The 16,119-nt window shown below is 41.1% G+C and overlaps 1 protein-coding gene across 1 annotated transcript; it reads right to left on the reverse strand.

The window, feature by feature from the left end:
• Positions 1-1,566: 1,566 nt before the first annotated feature.
• E2f3 (E2F transcription factor 3) lies at positions 1,567-14,970 on the reverse strand. The gene is made up of 7 exons (XM_033761784.1): positions 14,944-14,970; positions 14,336-14,468; positions 12,628-12,847; positions 11,029-11,187; positions 7,413-7,527; positions 5,979-6,114; positions 1,567-4,960 (listed from the first exon to the last, which is right to left on the reverse strand). The coding sequence occupies exons 1-7, from the start codon at positions 14,968-14,970 to the stop codon at positions 4,698-4,700; spliced, it is 1,053 nt and encodes a 350-aa protein (XP_033617675.1). The 3' UTR covers positions 1,567-4,697.
• Positions 14,971-16,119: the final 1,149 nt, after the last annotated feature.

Raw genomic sequence — 16,119 nt, forward strand, 5'->3', positions numbered from 1 at the left:
TGCATGGCCTGCAATTTAATCTTGTCATTTCCCTTGACATGAGGGTTGTAGTCTAGATCTAAATTGGGGCTCCCTGGCTTCCAAGGTGCCAGGAAAAGGATCTTTTGCTTTATTCAAGTTTGAGTTTCATCCACCTGGGCAATCTCTCCAAGCACCCCTGCATTCAGATGCACAGGCCTGAGACGAGGAGGTGGCCCTCACCACCTTCCATTTGGATCACTGATTCTCTGTAAAGCTGGCCATTAGCAAAGCTGCATCTGCCCTGCATTTCTGCTTCTGCCTCAAATTTCTCCTGTCTTTCACAAAAGATTTCAGAAAGAAAAGTGGCTAGGTTATTTTCAAGATCTCTGTATCTTGCTTCTCTTAGCCAAAACTTGTTTTTCTCCCAAGCAACTGTAGATTTTTCTCTTGCTGATAGGAATCACAGCTCTTTAAATTTGGACTCGGGGGCAGGCATGATGGTACATGTCTGTAATCCTAGCATTCTTGGAGGCTGAAGCAGGAGGATTGTAAATTTGAGCCTAACTGAAATTTAGTGATTTACAAGACCCTGTCTCAAAATCAGAAAAGGGTTGGGAATGTAGCTCAGTGTAAAGGCCCAGGAAAAAAAAAAAGGACCTAGACATAGTCTGAACATAGATCAGTGCATGCTATACTAGGGATCATTTAATGTTCATTCAGAGTAATCAAAAAATGGAATAAGGGGAACAACTCTTTTAATGCAAACTAAATGAGTGAATGCTATTTGTTTTTCTTCCCTCTGTGGTAATGGGGATTGAACGCAGGGAGTGCCTAATTTTGAAACATGGTCTCACTAAATTGCCCAAACTAGGCTCAAACCTGTGTTCTTCCTGCCTCAGTCTCCCAGAGTGCTGGGCTTACAGGGCTGTGCTGCCACACCCTGCCTGTAGAGCCCATTTCTAAACAATATTGAAGTATTTCTGAATTATACAATATTTATACATGCATTGTCATCTGTTCGTGGATGGTGTCTAGAACAGGGGAAGTAATTCCCAGACTTGAAAACTAACATTGGTTGGCCTAACAAGTGCCTTCTACAGATGGCCAAAGGGACACGACAGGCTCTGCTGTGCAGTGTACAGAGCCCACCACAGGTGCTCAGTGAACATTTGCTCAGCGTTCCCAGAGTCCCAAATATGTGCAAGCACATTACATGACACTTTAGTTCATCCTTCTCCCTAAATAACAAAGAATGTCCTGAAAACTTGAGATAACATGAACAAAATCTCTCCACAAGTCTGAACTCTTAAAAAAAAAAAATCATTTATTGATCCTTTACCATACAAAATTTATTCAAATTACATCCGTTTGAAGTGGTAAGATCACAGCTAGAGAACAGGTCACCCTGTAACAAATCTATTTACAAAATCCATCATAAAAGCTTTTTTTTTGTTCATTTTTTATACATTATATTACATGTTTTCTTTTTTAAACTAGCATATAACACAAAGCTAAACTGATTAGTAGTTTGCCTACTCCCAAACTTGGGAGAAATACTTCCTTTTTACAAAATCATGTACCCTGTAGGAAGAGAAATCTATACACTGTTCATTTTTTATACATTATATTACATGTTTTCTTTTTTAAACTAGCATATAACACAAAGCTAAACTGATTAGTAGTTTGCCTACTCCCAAACTTGGGAGAAATACTTCCTTTTTACAAAATCATGTACCCTGTAGGAAGAGAAATTCCTACACTCTGACAATTGCCACTCAACTTCCTCTGCAAGGCATCTTCCTTCCAATCCTTCCTTCTCATACACACAAGTTGTCATGCATGCACTGAGTTCCTACTTCCTTTTCCTGAAAGCTAACGCTTTAAATACTGCAATTCTATTTACAAGTCTACATGAAAGACAAAAATGAAAACAAGAATCACAACCACAACAACAAGGACAACAAAAAAACCCAAAACAAGGTAACGCTCTAAAAAATTACAAACCAGCTAGAAAATATTCTGGCAGTGTTTACAAATTAATTGCTAGTTTTGTACAAAATTGCTAAATAATGAAGATGTGAGTAGACTACATATCAACTTAAATAAAAGGATTGCTATACACAACTCTGTACATATAAACACACACCTAACACTGTTTGACAGCTCATGTGTTGCCCTTTATACAATTTATTTTCTAAGGCTCACATAGTCATAATTCGCACACTTGTAACTTTTAGCCTTTCATGTGTGAGCTTTAATAGCAGCAACTCAATGGTACCAGGAAACCTGCATACTTACTACTTAAAGTAACACAAATACTGTAGTACTAACCCACTTGGTGTGCCAGATACTAGGGGAAAAGAAAATGACTAACACCAACAGAATACAGTATGGACGTCTAATTCATGCACCCCAGTTAAGCTCATTAACTGGAAAAATCATATGTATGAGAGAATTAAGACTTATTAGTATTCCTTTCATTTTTTAACAATAAATACAGCGTTACATTACGAAAAGGTTCAACGAGAAAAGTCAACAAAACACAACAACCTAGCCAGGTGAGCTCAGTCTTTAGACTTTGGAAAAAATCAGCTCTGTGCAGCTGGCAAAGAGAATGAGCCAGAGCTGGAAGCAGAGGCAGCTAACCAGATGAGATAAATATGGGCTAGGGGGGAAAGGTTGGCATAAATGGTTTCCCATGCAGGAAAAAACCCCACAGTGCATTTCCAGTAGGCACTTAACACAAAGCTCCCCTCCCTCCTCCACCCCAATGCTTCATCTCGGACCACACGGATATTCTGTACCAAGTCCAGTGTGTGAGGGGAGGAGGCTGAAGAAGAGAGAGGAAGATAGTCTGCACCTTTGTTTTTCTTCCCAAACATACACCACACATACCCACACACAGAGTTTAAAGTGCTGGTGTCATCTGTCGGGACCCCACCACCACTTTGCATATTGTGGAAGTCTATCTAGAGTAAACTGGCTGGGGTTCTTGTGGTTTATTAGTTTTCGTTTGCTAAGGGATACCATCAATCCAATCAAATGCGTAGGAGTTGAGTGCCTACCACGTGCCTCCCAACGGACCAGGCACACAGCAATTCAATTCAACTGTTCGTTCAGAGGTTAAGTTTTTTTGTGACTTCCTCATTTCTGCAGCCCTTAGCATCCAAGGAGTGGATTTGAGGTACTGTGCCACATTCCCAGGAGGAGATGGCTGTCACCATCTGCCAGTGGGAATGTCATTCTTGGACACGACTGTAGGATCTGCAGCTGACAGGAAGCTTCCAACTTGGGACACCATTCCTGAGGAGAGAAGAGGGAGATGCCCTGGCATTCTATAGTTTCATTTTTTACCTCTCGACTTCCTTTAGTCCAACACACTCCTTCACAGAGAAAGGGGAACTGGATGTGGCCAGGAATATTCTACCCTGACACGGTGGGAGCACTCTGCTCTTTCCAGCTTGAGGAAGCGCGCCCAACAGAATGCCACTCACGCAGTGGGGATATCTCTCTCCCTAGAGGCCTCTCCATCTCACCCCATCCTGAGAAGTGGTCTCCCTGAGTGTGGCATAAAAGCCCTTTCCCCAGTCACAGGGGCCCGGGAAGCCCAAGGACGGAGGGGTCTGTGCCTGCTGCTCCTTGGGACTGCTTCATCGTCTGACCTGTTCCCCTTCCCAACAGGCCATCCATGTCAGGAATCTCCAGGGTAGACTGGCCCTGAGTACCCCTGCCAGGAAATGAAGCAAGATGGGGCAGTGCTTTCTAGCAGAGGCTGGTAGACCTTAGGTCACACAGGTTTAGATGCTCTGATAGGTAGAGGTTCTCTCTCCCTCTGCTAAAGCAATACGAATTTGCAAAAACCGCTTCAAAGTAAACAGTTAACTTGAAATGGTGATGGGTGCCACAGGAATGCTTAAATGGCAGCTAAAGAAAAAAGTCTAAAACAATCCACAAATAACTCCTAAGTAGGCATTTCCTACAAATCAAACTGGAAACTCACAAATACGCTGGGGACAGGGCAGTGAGAGTGGTAAAATGGAGACAGGAAAATCCACAACAGCTTTGAGTGGCAGAACTCCACTAGTCCTCTGTATCCAAAACAAGTACTCTGAAAACAGGTTCTTCATCCGAAAGGCTGTGGAGGTTCTCACGCCCTCCTAGTGGGACACAAAGCCCATAGCTTAAACTGAAGTATGAGAGTAATTTAAATATTCCTAAGAAGAGCTGAGGAAATCCATTTCATACTTTTGCATGACTTCAAGTTTGCATTTGCTGCAGTTCCATTCCATATTAGCAGACCCCAAAGACATGCATTCTGCAGAGAAGGCACGGCTTGAAATGCTATTAGGGAAGATTGCTGTTTTTCCAGTGGGCCAGGTGGCTGGACCCCATTCTACAGCCCGTCCATCAGGCACAGCAAGCCAATCTGAGGGGGAAGGAGGGAGAGAGGAAAAGGACAGGCAGGAGACACCTGATTGCACATTTTCTCACTTGCTGACTCATCCAGGAGATTTTGGAGCCTGGGACAAGGCAGGGATTTCCCAAGGGAGCCCGCAACTGTGCGTTTAGACAATTATTTAATTCATTAAAATGTCAGCTTTGTTCTGAAGTTTGTAGTTTACTTCATGATACTCTCTTGGAGGAAGAAGGTAGGAAGGGACAACACTGCATGACAGATGTTCTTGTTTCAGGATAAAAAAATATTGGTTTATAAGGGAAGTTCACACACAGCATAATCAACTACACATAAAGTCTTCCACCAGTGGGAGCTTTTCCAAATCATAGGCGTCAAAGAGATCGCTGATGCCTTCCTCCTCCCCTAGGCTCAGCAGGTAGTCCTCTTGGAGAAGGGGAGGCAGTAAGTTCACAAACGGTCCTTCCAGGTTGGAAGGGATTTGGTCCTCAGTCTGCTGTAAAAGGTTGGCTGGGGAGGCCAGTGGAGAAAGGGTTGCCATAGAAATTGAGCAATCGTTATGTCCTGAGTTATTTGAAGCCAAGTCTGAAAAGAAAACATCAGCGGAAACCACAAGTAAGAGAAGAAAACCAATTCATTTTTTCTTTTACTGTAGTGATGACAATGGGATGAATGTAGTGTACACCTCGTACCACGGTTTATGCTAACAGCCATCGCAAAGTGACCTGCTACCTTCCTTTGTCCTAGTCTAACTCAGCTCTCAAAATATCTGCTGTCAGAAAACATGCAAATAGCTTTACAGATGAGAGGCTAACAAGTTCAAAAACTTCTCTCCAGTAACTAGTTGCTGTTTTAAGGAAAACAAAACAAAACAAAACAAAACATAAATAGCGAAGGGTTAGCGCCCCGGGAGAAACTCACCAATTTTAACCCAGTCTTTTATGAACACTCAGCTTATTAAAGAAACCGCTAAAAATCCATATAATAAGGCCTATCTACTTTGAATTTCTTTGGTGAAAAAGGATGATCCTTTGTTTTTATTACTTTAGGTGCTACATTTTTGCAGAGTATTGAGTCAGACCTATTCATTTAAATCACAATTTTTGCTGCTAATATTGGGAGATGGTAGGGGAAAAATTAAAACATATATTCTCAAGCTGAAACTACACAAAGCTTTGCTCTAGCAACAGAGGAGGTAAGGAGAAATTAAAATTTATTTTCCTAGGGTTTTACAACTATAACCTCTTCCCATTACATTAGGAGGGAAATAAAAACTCATGGACAAAAGCTATTCTCTCTGAACTTCTCATTTTGTTCTCTAATGATCTCTGCAGCATCCTTCCAAGGTGTTTGGCCAGAGGAGCAGGTAAGCCACAAAGACAACGCAAAACATGGCTCCTGCCAACATGAATGCATAGAGGATGCCTTGCCCAAGATTATTGTTTTATTCTACAAACCAGTCAGAAAGCCTTTAAAAAAATTCTACCTTAGTAACAATAGGCATTTTTCTTTCCTGCTTAGACTTATGGTTCTGACATAGGATCCTTCTAGTCACAATCATTTCTAACATAGATTCCAAAAGACAAAGTTGGAATTTTTTTACCTTTGGAAGTGGGTTTAGGGATGTTCCCATTGTGGTCTTGGTTGTTTGTTTTCATTGGACTGTGTGTTTCAGTCTCTTCTGGACACAAGTAAACCTCAATGGGTCCTTGGGTACTTGCCAAATGGATTTGTAGGCTCTATGAACAGAAATGACATAAGTTCAATGCAGACGTTTTTTAAAAAATTAAAGCCAGAGTATTGTCATCTAAAACGGACATGTCAGGGTAATGTTTACTGTTCACTTTTCTTTTTTACTGGTAGTATAGCTCTACCAATGACTGTCTTTGTGTAAAGCAGGGGTCAGTGAACTAAAGCTAGAGGGCCAAAGCCAATCCACCAAATGACTTTGTAAATAAAGTTTTATTGGAACACAGTTGTGGCCATCCTCAATGTATTGCCTCTAGTTGTTTTCATATTATGAAGGCATAGTCTTGTAGTTGAATAGCTTGAACAAAGTCTGCAGGGCTCACAAAGCCAAAGACATTTACCACCTGGAGTTTTAGAAAGAACTATTTTTGAATGGGGGGGTGTGTCAGTCTGTAAAAACGGCAGTACATGTAAGTTATGTTTAGATTAAATTCTTTTTCTACAAATTATTAAAAGGTCCATTTATAGTATTCCAAAGAGAGCATTTTCATGTTATTGTTCCTCTATGGTAGGACTTTCTAATGCTGAATTTCAATAACCAACTTATAAATAGAATTCCTAGGAACTGCATTTAATAAGTACAGCATACAGATATTTAAAATTCCTTCTTAACTTACGGCATTGATAATAATCTTTCAAGGTGGGAGGTCTGTCCTAGAAAGGACTTGTAAAGCCATCTCCCCTATGCATTTTTTTTCATTGCAGTTCTGTATCTTATCACTGCAGACTAGGCCACAATTATCAAAGTACATCTGCAAGTAATCACAAAAATATGTGCCCTACTTTCCTAAAATATCCAAGTCTATCAATTACTTCAAGGTCCCATTTAATTTCATAAAAGTAAACATGTTAAAAAGTGCTATAAAAATTCTTAAAATGTGCTAAGTTAGGGAGATACTTCACAGCACTTGTATGTCCGTTCGTGGTGGCGACCAGATACAAGGTAATCAGCATCAAATTTCTCAAGTGGCTCAAACTGATCAGAACCACGAGATAACAAATCATGAAGAAAAAAAATAGTACAAGAGGGACAGGGCACCACAGACTGCTTCCAGCTCAGTGTCCTGCGAGGTTAAAATGAGCTACTATGAACGTTCAAAAAAACACCCAGCAGTTGAAATGTCTTAAAGTTTAGGGTTGAGGAAAATAAATGGGACACAACTATCAAAGCAAATGGGTGTCGACTATCAAGTTCTTGGAAGAGGTTAGACTTTCACCACACTTCAGTGATTCTCCCACTTCAGGCATTCCAAGATCTCTGCAAATCACAAGGTTGCCGTCTCCTTACCTCTATGGAGTCAGGCACTTCAAGTCTTGTTTCTGGAGGGGCTTTCACAACTATAACAGTTTGGTCTTTAAGGCCACTAATTTTTCGAATATCTTGATATGTGACATAAGCTAACGTAGCAAGCGTTAAGGAAATCTTCTGTCTAATTGCCTTGGATATAGCCATCATGAAAACGACAAAATAAACATGGAAAAAATTCAAACCGTCTTACAAGAATACTCATAAAAGACAGATAAATGGGAGGTAGAGAGAAGCTTAAATAATCCCTCTGTTGCTTCAAAAATATTTTAATATATATACAGTACCTTGTTTCATTTATATACCTAGTTTATCTTAGTTCACTGAAAAGAAAGTTTTGTGCTATTATCTGTTACTTCTTCGTAAAGAAATCTTTTTTGTCTATGTCTTTTTTTTTGGGGGGGGGGCAAGGATGGAACTCAGGACCTTGTGCTTATAAGGCAGGCTTGGTGCCACTAATCTAAATCCCTGGCCCTTTTGTCTGTGTCTTGTACCCGAAGTAAGTACTTTTAAGAGTATGAAGTATGATATACACAATGTAGTAACTATTGTTATTCTCTTATTTTGTTTTGAAATTTTATTTTTTTATTAAAAAAATACTGCATATAAGTCTCAACTGGGTGTAGTGGTACAGGCCTATAATCCCAGAACCCAGGAGGCTAAGTAAGGCAGGAGGATTGCCACAAGTTTGGGGCCAGAGTGGGCTACATCATTTTGAGTTCAAAGCTGGTAGACTAGATCCTATTTCAAAAAAAAAACAAAACAAAACAACACAACAACAAAAACAAAACATAAAATGTCTCTTGTTCTGGGCCAGGGGTTTAATTCAGTGGTTCTGCCACTTGCCTTGCAAGCGCAAGGTCCTCAGTTTGATTCTCAGTAAAAAAAAAAAAAAAAAAAAAAAGTCTCTGGTTCTGGATCTTCAGATATACCAGGTCCCTCAGGTATCTTCTTTACTGACTGATGTTCTAAACAACAAAAGAAGTTTACTTTATCCTTCCCATTTTAAAAGTCTACGGCTATTTACAATATTAAAACAAAAAATAGTTAAAATAAACCATCAAATGAAAATTAAAACCCACCTAGGTCAGGGATTTTGAAGCTAGTTTCCTTTGGTGTACAAGTATTCCATGAACCCCAATGAAGTACCCTGTCACTCAAATTGCAGGATAGCAGAAACAATATTAAACTCTACCAATCACATACCTTTTAAACTCCCAGTCCATTAGCAAGTGTCACAGCCACCAAATGAATGAATAAATAGCAAATGTATTAGTGGAAGAACTCAAGAACACTGCTCGTGCACACAGCTTGTTTTCTGAAGGGCACCTGGGCTGGTGGTGACTGTGTATTCCGTACAGATACAGAACAGTGTCATTGTTGCTGTTAGAAAAATTATCCTTTGTGTGATATTATTAACTCTACCATTAATTTTAATGTTCACAAGTAGGAAAATGGATCCCAGGTGTCTGCCAATATGAAAAGCACTGTTTTAGGAAAAAAGAATAAGATAACATTTCACCACTCTGGCTTGGTAGTTACTTTTGAGTGCTGAATGGTTCTTTGAAGTGCTCTGGAAGCCAAGCCTACAAGGATAGATAGCATGAAATATCTTGGTACTTAACTATTGACGAAAGTATTCATGTGAGCTCACTGAAGCAATGTACAGTGACTTTAGTCAGCTTTTTAAATATAAACCCATTAAAATGCCTAGAATAAAACATCAAATAATAAATCAATGAAAGCATTTCTGTGGTTAATATATACCCAATAGTGTCTGTGATGTAATGTGTTTAATATGGAAAAAGGACTTTAAAATCCTAGAGGAAATGATGTCCCTGAGAATAGAAGCTTATTAGATACTTCTTACAGAAGCTATGAAACCACTTGTCAGGAAAAAAGCACATCCACAGAATCTGTGTATGCATATAGGGGATCTATCATAGACCATCTTGTTCTAATCTCCACAGCTGAGACAATAGGTGCTTGGTGCTGACTGCTCTTTCAGGATCCTGGGCCTCAGATCTGTACTGCTCCCATCAAAAAAGCCATTTCTACCTTTATAAAAGTCTGGAAAGTTCTGATCTATACTGCGAACTCTGAGGACAATGGATACTGAGGTTTTGACTCCAAAGCCCACTGCCAAAAAGCAAAGCGACAAGAACTTATTAAAATAAAAACACATCTACAATTACTCAACATGCTGCAGGAAAGAAAATTTCAACATATTTGTGAACAAGCTGTCCCAAATTGGGAACTGAATGGTGAATTGAAATAAATTGTGCAAACATATTTTCTAATCTTACAAATTTAAAAGTGTTGCCTTTGTGGCTCCCTCTCAAATTTGCTTCTGGGGTTGGCAGTCTCCTGCAAGGGAGCTTTCATTTTCTGCAACAAAGGCTTCAGAGAAAGCTAATGTAAGTGACAATATCATGAGCCACATGTTCCGGAGAGGTGCCAATCATGTATAACCACATGGCTCCTTTAAAATGGGGCCCCCAACTAAACAATGAGTGGAACAGCTCCCTGCCACCCACTCTGGGCACCCCTGGGGGTTCGAGTCATCACACCTCTTCTTCTCACTGTCAGCTGGACAAGGTCCATCCTTTGGTCAACAGGAGATGAACAGATGCAGGTTTAAAAAACACTGACTGGGGAAAGTCAATGTCCTCATACCCTCCAAGGGGAGACTGTTAAATGTGAGAACCTAGAAGAAAGTGGGCAGGGTACATTTTCTTTTCTAACAAAGGTCAATGTGGAATCATCAGGAGTATGGGAGTAAAATTAGAGATAGGATAATTTAATCTGTTGTTTTTGTCTTCTACCAATAACTGAGAATACGGGCAAATCCTACTGATACCATGAAGCCATCTCTCTCCTATTTTGTTTGCTGTGGGACGATGAAGAGGAAGTTTTCCTCTAATGGTGAACAAAGTATTGATTGGCAAGTTGAAAACAATTAGTTCCCTCAGTTTCATTTTTGAAAACTAATGCTTGAGGAGGAACAGTGAGTTGAGATTTGCCAGGGATGCCTCTGAAATCAGTTTCTGGTAGTGGGAATCATTGAAAAGCACTTAAATAGCTGGAGTATCACTTTTTCTTTTCTCTTTCAAACCCTTCAAGGGTAGCTCACCTAGATAGATTCACCAAATTTCAACTGCTACAATCTCTGACGAAAAGAAAATAAAATGTGAGAACCCCAACAGTGACAGCTAACACCCACCAAAAATCTGGGAAGCCAGAGTCGAATCTGCTAAGTGTTGTCGTTAATATTAATACTGACACCTTACATCTTTTATTAGTGTGGCCTTACACTATGAGTGTAGCCATATGCTCTAACCATGCATGAATAAAATGCTTTAAAAAACAGTTCCCACCTGGCTTTTAAAACATAACGATAGGATCCAGTCCAATGAGTATCTTTTACCATAAATGATGAACTTTTAGGTGAAGTAGGTTCATACACACACCATACACAAGCACACACGACTCTTGCGTAAAACCAAAGTAAAATCTACCCTGTGCATATGCCAGGCTGCCGACTCTGAAAATAGCCTAGAAAGCACTGGCCCTTCATAAACTGTGGCACAAAGGATATCTTTGATTCTCTGAATCCTCGGTTAACAGTTTGAGGTCCAGGGTGCAGCTTTGGATCAGTTCGTCTAACTTCTTCTCTTCCTGACTGAGCTCGGTCACTTCTCTGGACAGGCCTTGACACTGGGCCAGCATTCCCCCATCCTCAGACAGACTGCAGCCCCTGCGACCCAAACACAGACTCTTCATGGCTGCTCGCGAGAACTGGTCCTGTAGGTAAATGTCCCCTCTCGACATGGGAGGTCACAGCGCTTGTGAGCCAAATGTTCAAATTACAACTTTATATATGTTTTTCATAAATAAGGTCCTACACTTTTCACACCACTGGTTCTAGGGGAAAAACACTGTCATTTTCAGAGCTCTTTCCTGCAAAGGAGGTCTATATAGAAGGCTCAGATTTAGAGGGCAAAAGGCAGCAACCACCTGGCTCCCTAGCTAGCCACCCACCCACCCACCATATGCCTCCTGGAGCAGGGAAGACAGAGATACAGAAAGATAGAAAAGATGGGATGGCTCAAGAGAGAGAGAGAGAGAGAAAAAAAAAGCCATAAGCATGAAAGACCCAGGTAATTTCTGAGGGTCTCTTATCAACAGCTAAAAAGAAACAGGTAAAGGAGACAGATCCATCAGTTACCTGCAAGAACAAAGACCAATACTCAATAAGTCAAAATTGGTTACTGAACTATCCAAAATTCCAGTAAGGAAAAAAACATTTATCCATTCATTTTATTATGTTTTAATTGTATTTTTCAAAGCCACTCAATTTATTCCTTCCAATATACTTTAATAGTTTAATGCTATACTTTATAAAATATAAAATACTGGCTGTTTAGGTGTTGTATGGAATTCACACATGACCTCACTGCATGTTTAATCAGACCTGTGGAAATACAGACATCCTTGCTCTATAGAAAAAAACGGAGGCATGTAAGCCTTGCCTTTATTTACACAGAAAGTGAATTATCAGTCCAAACCAAGGTTAAAGATATGTTGTGATTGTGTGATCATGCATGTACATCCAGAGACCATAAGCCATAGTTAATTTCTAAATTCCTACGGGGGACAAGCCAAGGACATGCATAAGCACCCATCAGAACACACACGTGAGAGTTCACAGACATTAGTGTGAGAACAAGCAGCATTCTAGTTTACAAATGGATCCCACTGCTTGATACTAAGCAAATACTGCTCCTTTCATCTCAGACAGTAACTAAACAGAAAGTCTCAATGTAAGAAAATTATGAAGTTCTGTTTTAGAAGTTGAAGAGCAGGGTATGGTGGCACTGGCCTATAATCCCAGCACTCTCTAGGAGGCTGAGACAGGAGGATTGCCAAGTTGGAGCAGAGCTTGGGCAATTTAGCACCTTAATGAGACTTGCTTCAAATCAAACCAAACCAAACCAAGCCAAACCCAGAACCAAAGGGTTAGGGATATAGTTCATAGAAAGGGCCTGGGTTCAATCTGAGTTTAAAAAAAAAAAAGAAAAAAAAGAAAAAAAATCATCAAGGCATTGAGGAGGGAAGAGAATAAGAGAGAAGAAAAGCAATGAACATGGAAGCTGGAACTGGGGTAACTGAGGCAGGGCATGCAGGTCTCACTCACATCCACTGGACGTTGTTCTTGGACTTCTTCTTGATGAGGTGGATGCCTTCCAGCACGTTAGTGATGTCATAGATCCTCCTCTTTTGCACTTTGAGCACCTCTGCCGCCTTGTTTAAGTCCAAGACCCCATCGGGTGACTGGCTCAGGAGCTGAATGAACTTCTTGGTGAGCAGACCAAGGGACGTGTCATACCGCGTTTTTTCTGAGGGAGATTTTGGAGCTTAAAGGAAAACAAAAACCGAACGGGTGGGGGATAGGGGGAGAGGTAAAGAAATGAAGGGTTTCTGTACAGTTAAGCAAGCCAGCTCTTTCCCATTGCAGCCCGAGGATTAGTATTAGCAGCAAAGTTGTTTTTGGTGAGTTACAGAAAGCCATGAAATTGCTTTATTAGAAAAAGAAAGGACATAGAAATACGCCTGATGATCATGTTTCCCTTTGAACTTCTCAGCAGCTCCTGTTTTGGCTTAGCCACCTCTCTATAGTCCATGGGAATTGTGCCTGTGGGGTCTAACCCGATGGAGTAAGGCTATGTACTCTCCTGGGCAAGGTTCCAGACTCCTCTTTTCTGGCCTCTTGGGCATGGGGCACTATCATTTGTCCACCAATTTTTCAAAAAAGGTTTCACTTTGATGAATACATGGAAGTCTTTCTATCAAATCTCCCCATCTCTCAACTAGGCATGGAGGCACACATCTGTAATCCCAGCACTACATAGGCTGAGGCAGGAGGATTTTTAGGTCAGTCTGGGCTGCATAGTTAGTTCAAGCCCAGCATGAACTGCGTAATGAGACCCTGTCTCAAAAAACAAAATTTCCCATCTCTTATAAATGAAATTTTCTTATTCAGTATTTATATTCTCTTATAGGTGCACAGGTCAACATTGGGTGGGAGGCTAGGTACTGGGGATTGAACATAGGCCCTTTGTACTGAGCTACAACCCTGTCTGTCTGTCTGTCCATCCATCCAACCATCGACATTTTGAGACGGGGGTCTCACAAAGTTGCTCAGCCTGGGCTTGAATTTGCAATTCCCCTGGCTCAGAGTTCCAGAATGCTAGGATTATAAGCATGCACCATCCTGCTTGGCCAGATCTATGTTTTGATTTAGCATTACACATGCTTTGTGGATGGCCTGATGCATAAACTACAGGCAAGGGAGAACAAAGTCTAATTTAGCCTTTGCAAAAACACAAAATCAAATGCAATAACACAAATGGACTGTTTGGCCATTTCTAACTTACTTCTCTCTCTCTCAAAGAATCCATGAGAGCGTTCAATGGAAATGGAACTAGCTGCAATTCAATAGGTATGATCAGTTCTGCTACTGTATGCTGGGCTGGAGTCTGAAGCCAGCAAGGACACTACTAACTAATACAGTTCATCTACACCCAGCTAGTCTCAGACTCTGTCCATTACTGGATGTTACAATTTGGTTATAAAATGATGCTTATATTCTAACTTAAAAATGACACTGCTTTCAGTTGAAGGAGTTTTCCCTTTCACCAACATTCAAGTATCAGAGGTACTAAACTAGCCTTTCACTACGGGTCTGCACACAGCATCTTTAATTTTTAGATAGGCACAGAAAAATACAAAAACAAAAAAACATGCCAATATTGTTCACACCTTGGCAATCTTCCAGCCACAAGCTTTGCAAAGTGGGAATCCCACACCCAGGAGAATAAGGAAAGAGATGGAAGAATCCTTACTTTTTGGGCTATCTGGACTTCGTAGTGCAGCTCTTCCTTTGCCCTTGGGAGTTTTTAAACCATCTGAGAGGTACTGGTGACCGCTTTCTCCTAGCTCCAGCCTTCGCTTTGCCTGTAACACGAACACAACAGCCTGTCAGGGCTCATACGGACAGTAACAAGAATGGAGGCTGGCTGTGCTCTGCCCTGCCAAACACTGCAGGCGCCTGCGGCTCTCAGCCCTCTGCCCCACCCCTTGTCACTCCTTCCAGCCGGAGCGCAGGCTGGCCTGCAAGCTCGTCATCTGCAGTAATCACGTGCCCACTACGTGAGTGAACAAACGCAGCGACCCTTCAGTATTAGGTCCACATGTGGCTCTGTTCACCAATTCAACACATGGTGGTGATGCAGCGAATATCACACAACTCAAGCAACTGCATGAATTTACATTTCCTGTCCATCTCCTATTATGGCCTGCAATGGATTCCCTTCCAAGTGCTTCCCCAAAGCTCTGTATTTACTTCTATCATAACACTTTCTGAGATTATTGTAGAAGCTCCCTATTTCTCATTTCCCTTCAGGCAGACTCTTTGCCATTTATCTTTGTATATCCAGTGCTTGGCACACACCCTGGGTTTCTGTAGGTATTCGATCATGGTCTATATATTTATCAAGAGTGACTGCATAGCAACACAACATGCCAGATGGCAAATGGTCCTTCATCAGGAAAACAAATACTGCAAATAGACAACTGTGGGCTTCAACCAAACCTGGCAAATGGGGAACCTTTACCTAAGTTTTTAATTTGATTCTATCTCACTGTAAAAATACCCTCTGATGTCTTTTATGTACAAGGAACTGTACTTAGGAAATAGAAGTAGTAGTGAGAGCCAGGTAGCTATAACTTCAGCATTCTGGGAGGGTGAGGCATGAGGACCACAGTTCTAGCCCAGGCCGGGCAACTCAGGAACTCAGCAAGACCTTGCCTCAAAATAAAAAAGGGCTGCGTATGTAGCTCAGTTTGAAGGCCCAGGGATCAATCCCCTAGTCACACAAAAATGCACGCACACACACAAATACACACATGGAAGTAATCAAGATCGATAAGAGCCCCTGCCTTCCTAGGGCTTAAGAGTCTAAGAGAGAAGACAGACGACCAAACAAGTACTAACTGCACGAGTATGATGGGTGTTTAGGCAGCGGTGACTCCTATCAGACACCCAGCACGGCAACATATATTTAGGATCATTGTGAGGTAGATCTTTCTAATGAGATCAGCTGTTTCAGATGAACTCCTGAGCATATGAAAACATAAGCAATAATTTATTAAGGGGATGACTGATATCTAACTTCTCTATGAGAAGTCATTACCCAACTAAACTTTCCCCTACTATAGCCACTGGCCACTAGCTCGTATGAATTTGTTATGTGCTAAGTGGAAAATACACACTAGATACTGAAAACACGGTGGAAAAATAAAAGATAACCTATCAATTTTGACACTGATTACATGTTACAATGATATTCTCTGGTGTTATATTACAAAGTGCAACACTATAACATGATTACTTCGCCTGCATCTTCTATTTTTCTCTGTGTGGCTTCCGTTTGTGACATACATTGTCTTCCACTGGAGAGAACGGAGCTACACATCTCCCTACTGATCCAGAATGGACAATGTGTCAGTTTGCTTTCTGGATTTTATTTTCCCCTCTCAGTTCTATTGCAGAATCTTTGTGTGGGCCTGTTGCCTTGGCTGGCCAGCAGACATTCCCCCTTTCTTCTCTGGGGATCACCCCTGCCCC

Source organism: Fukomys damarensis, unplaced genomic scaffold, assembly GCF_012274545.1.
Source record: "Fukomys damarensis isolate Sample0158 unplaced genomic scaffold, DMR_v1.0_HiC HiC_scaffold_10, whole genome shotgun sequence".
Lineage (NCBI taxonomy): Eukaryota > Metazoa > Chordata > Mammalia > Rodentia > Bathyergidae > Fukomys > Fukomys damarensis.

What these genes read in the sequence shown, in the direction of transcription:
- E2f3 (XM_033761784.1), bottom strand. Translation starts at nt 14,970, where the DNA reads ATGATCGAATACCTACAGAAACCCAGG. An exon ending in GAGGATTCAGAGAATCAAAG is followed by an intron (nt 7,528 to 11,028) that starts ATATCCTTTGTG and finishes AACGCTTGCTAC; the next exon opens with GTTAGCTTATGTCACATATC. An exon ending in AAGTGCCTGACTCCATAGAG is followed by an intron (nt 6,115 to 7,412) that starts GTAAGGAGACGG and finishes TTCTGTTCATAG; the next exon opens with AGCCTACAAATCCATTTGGC.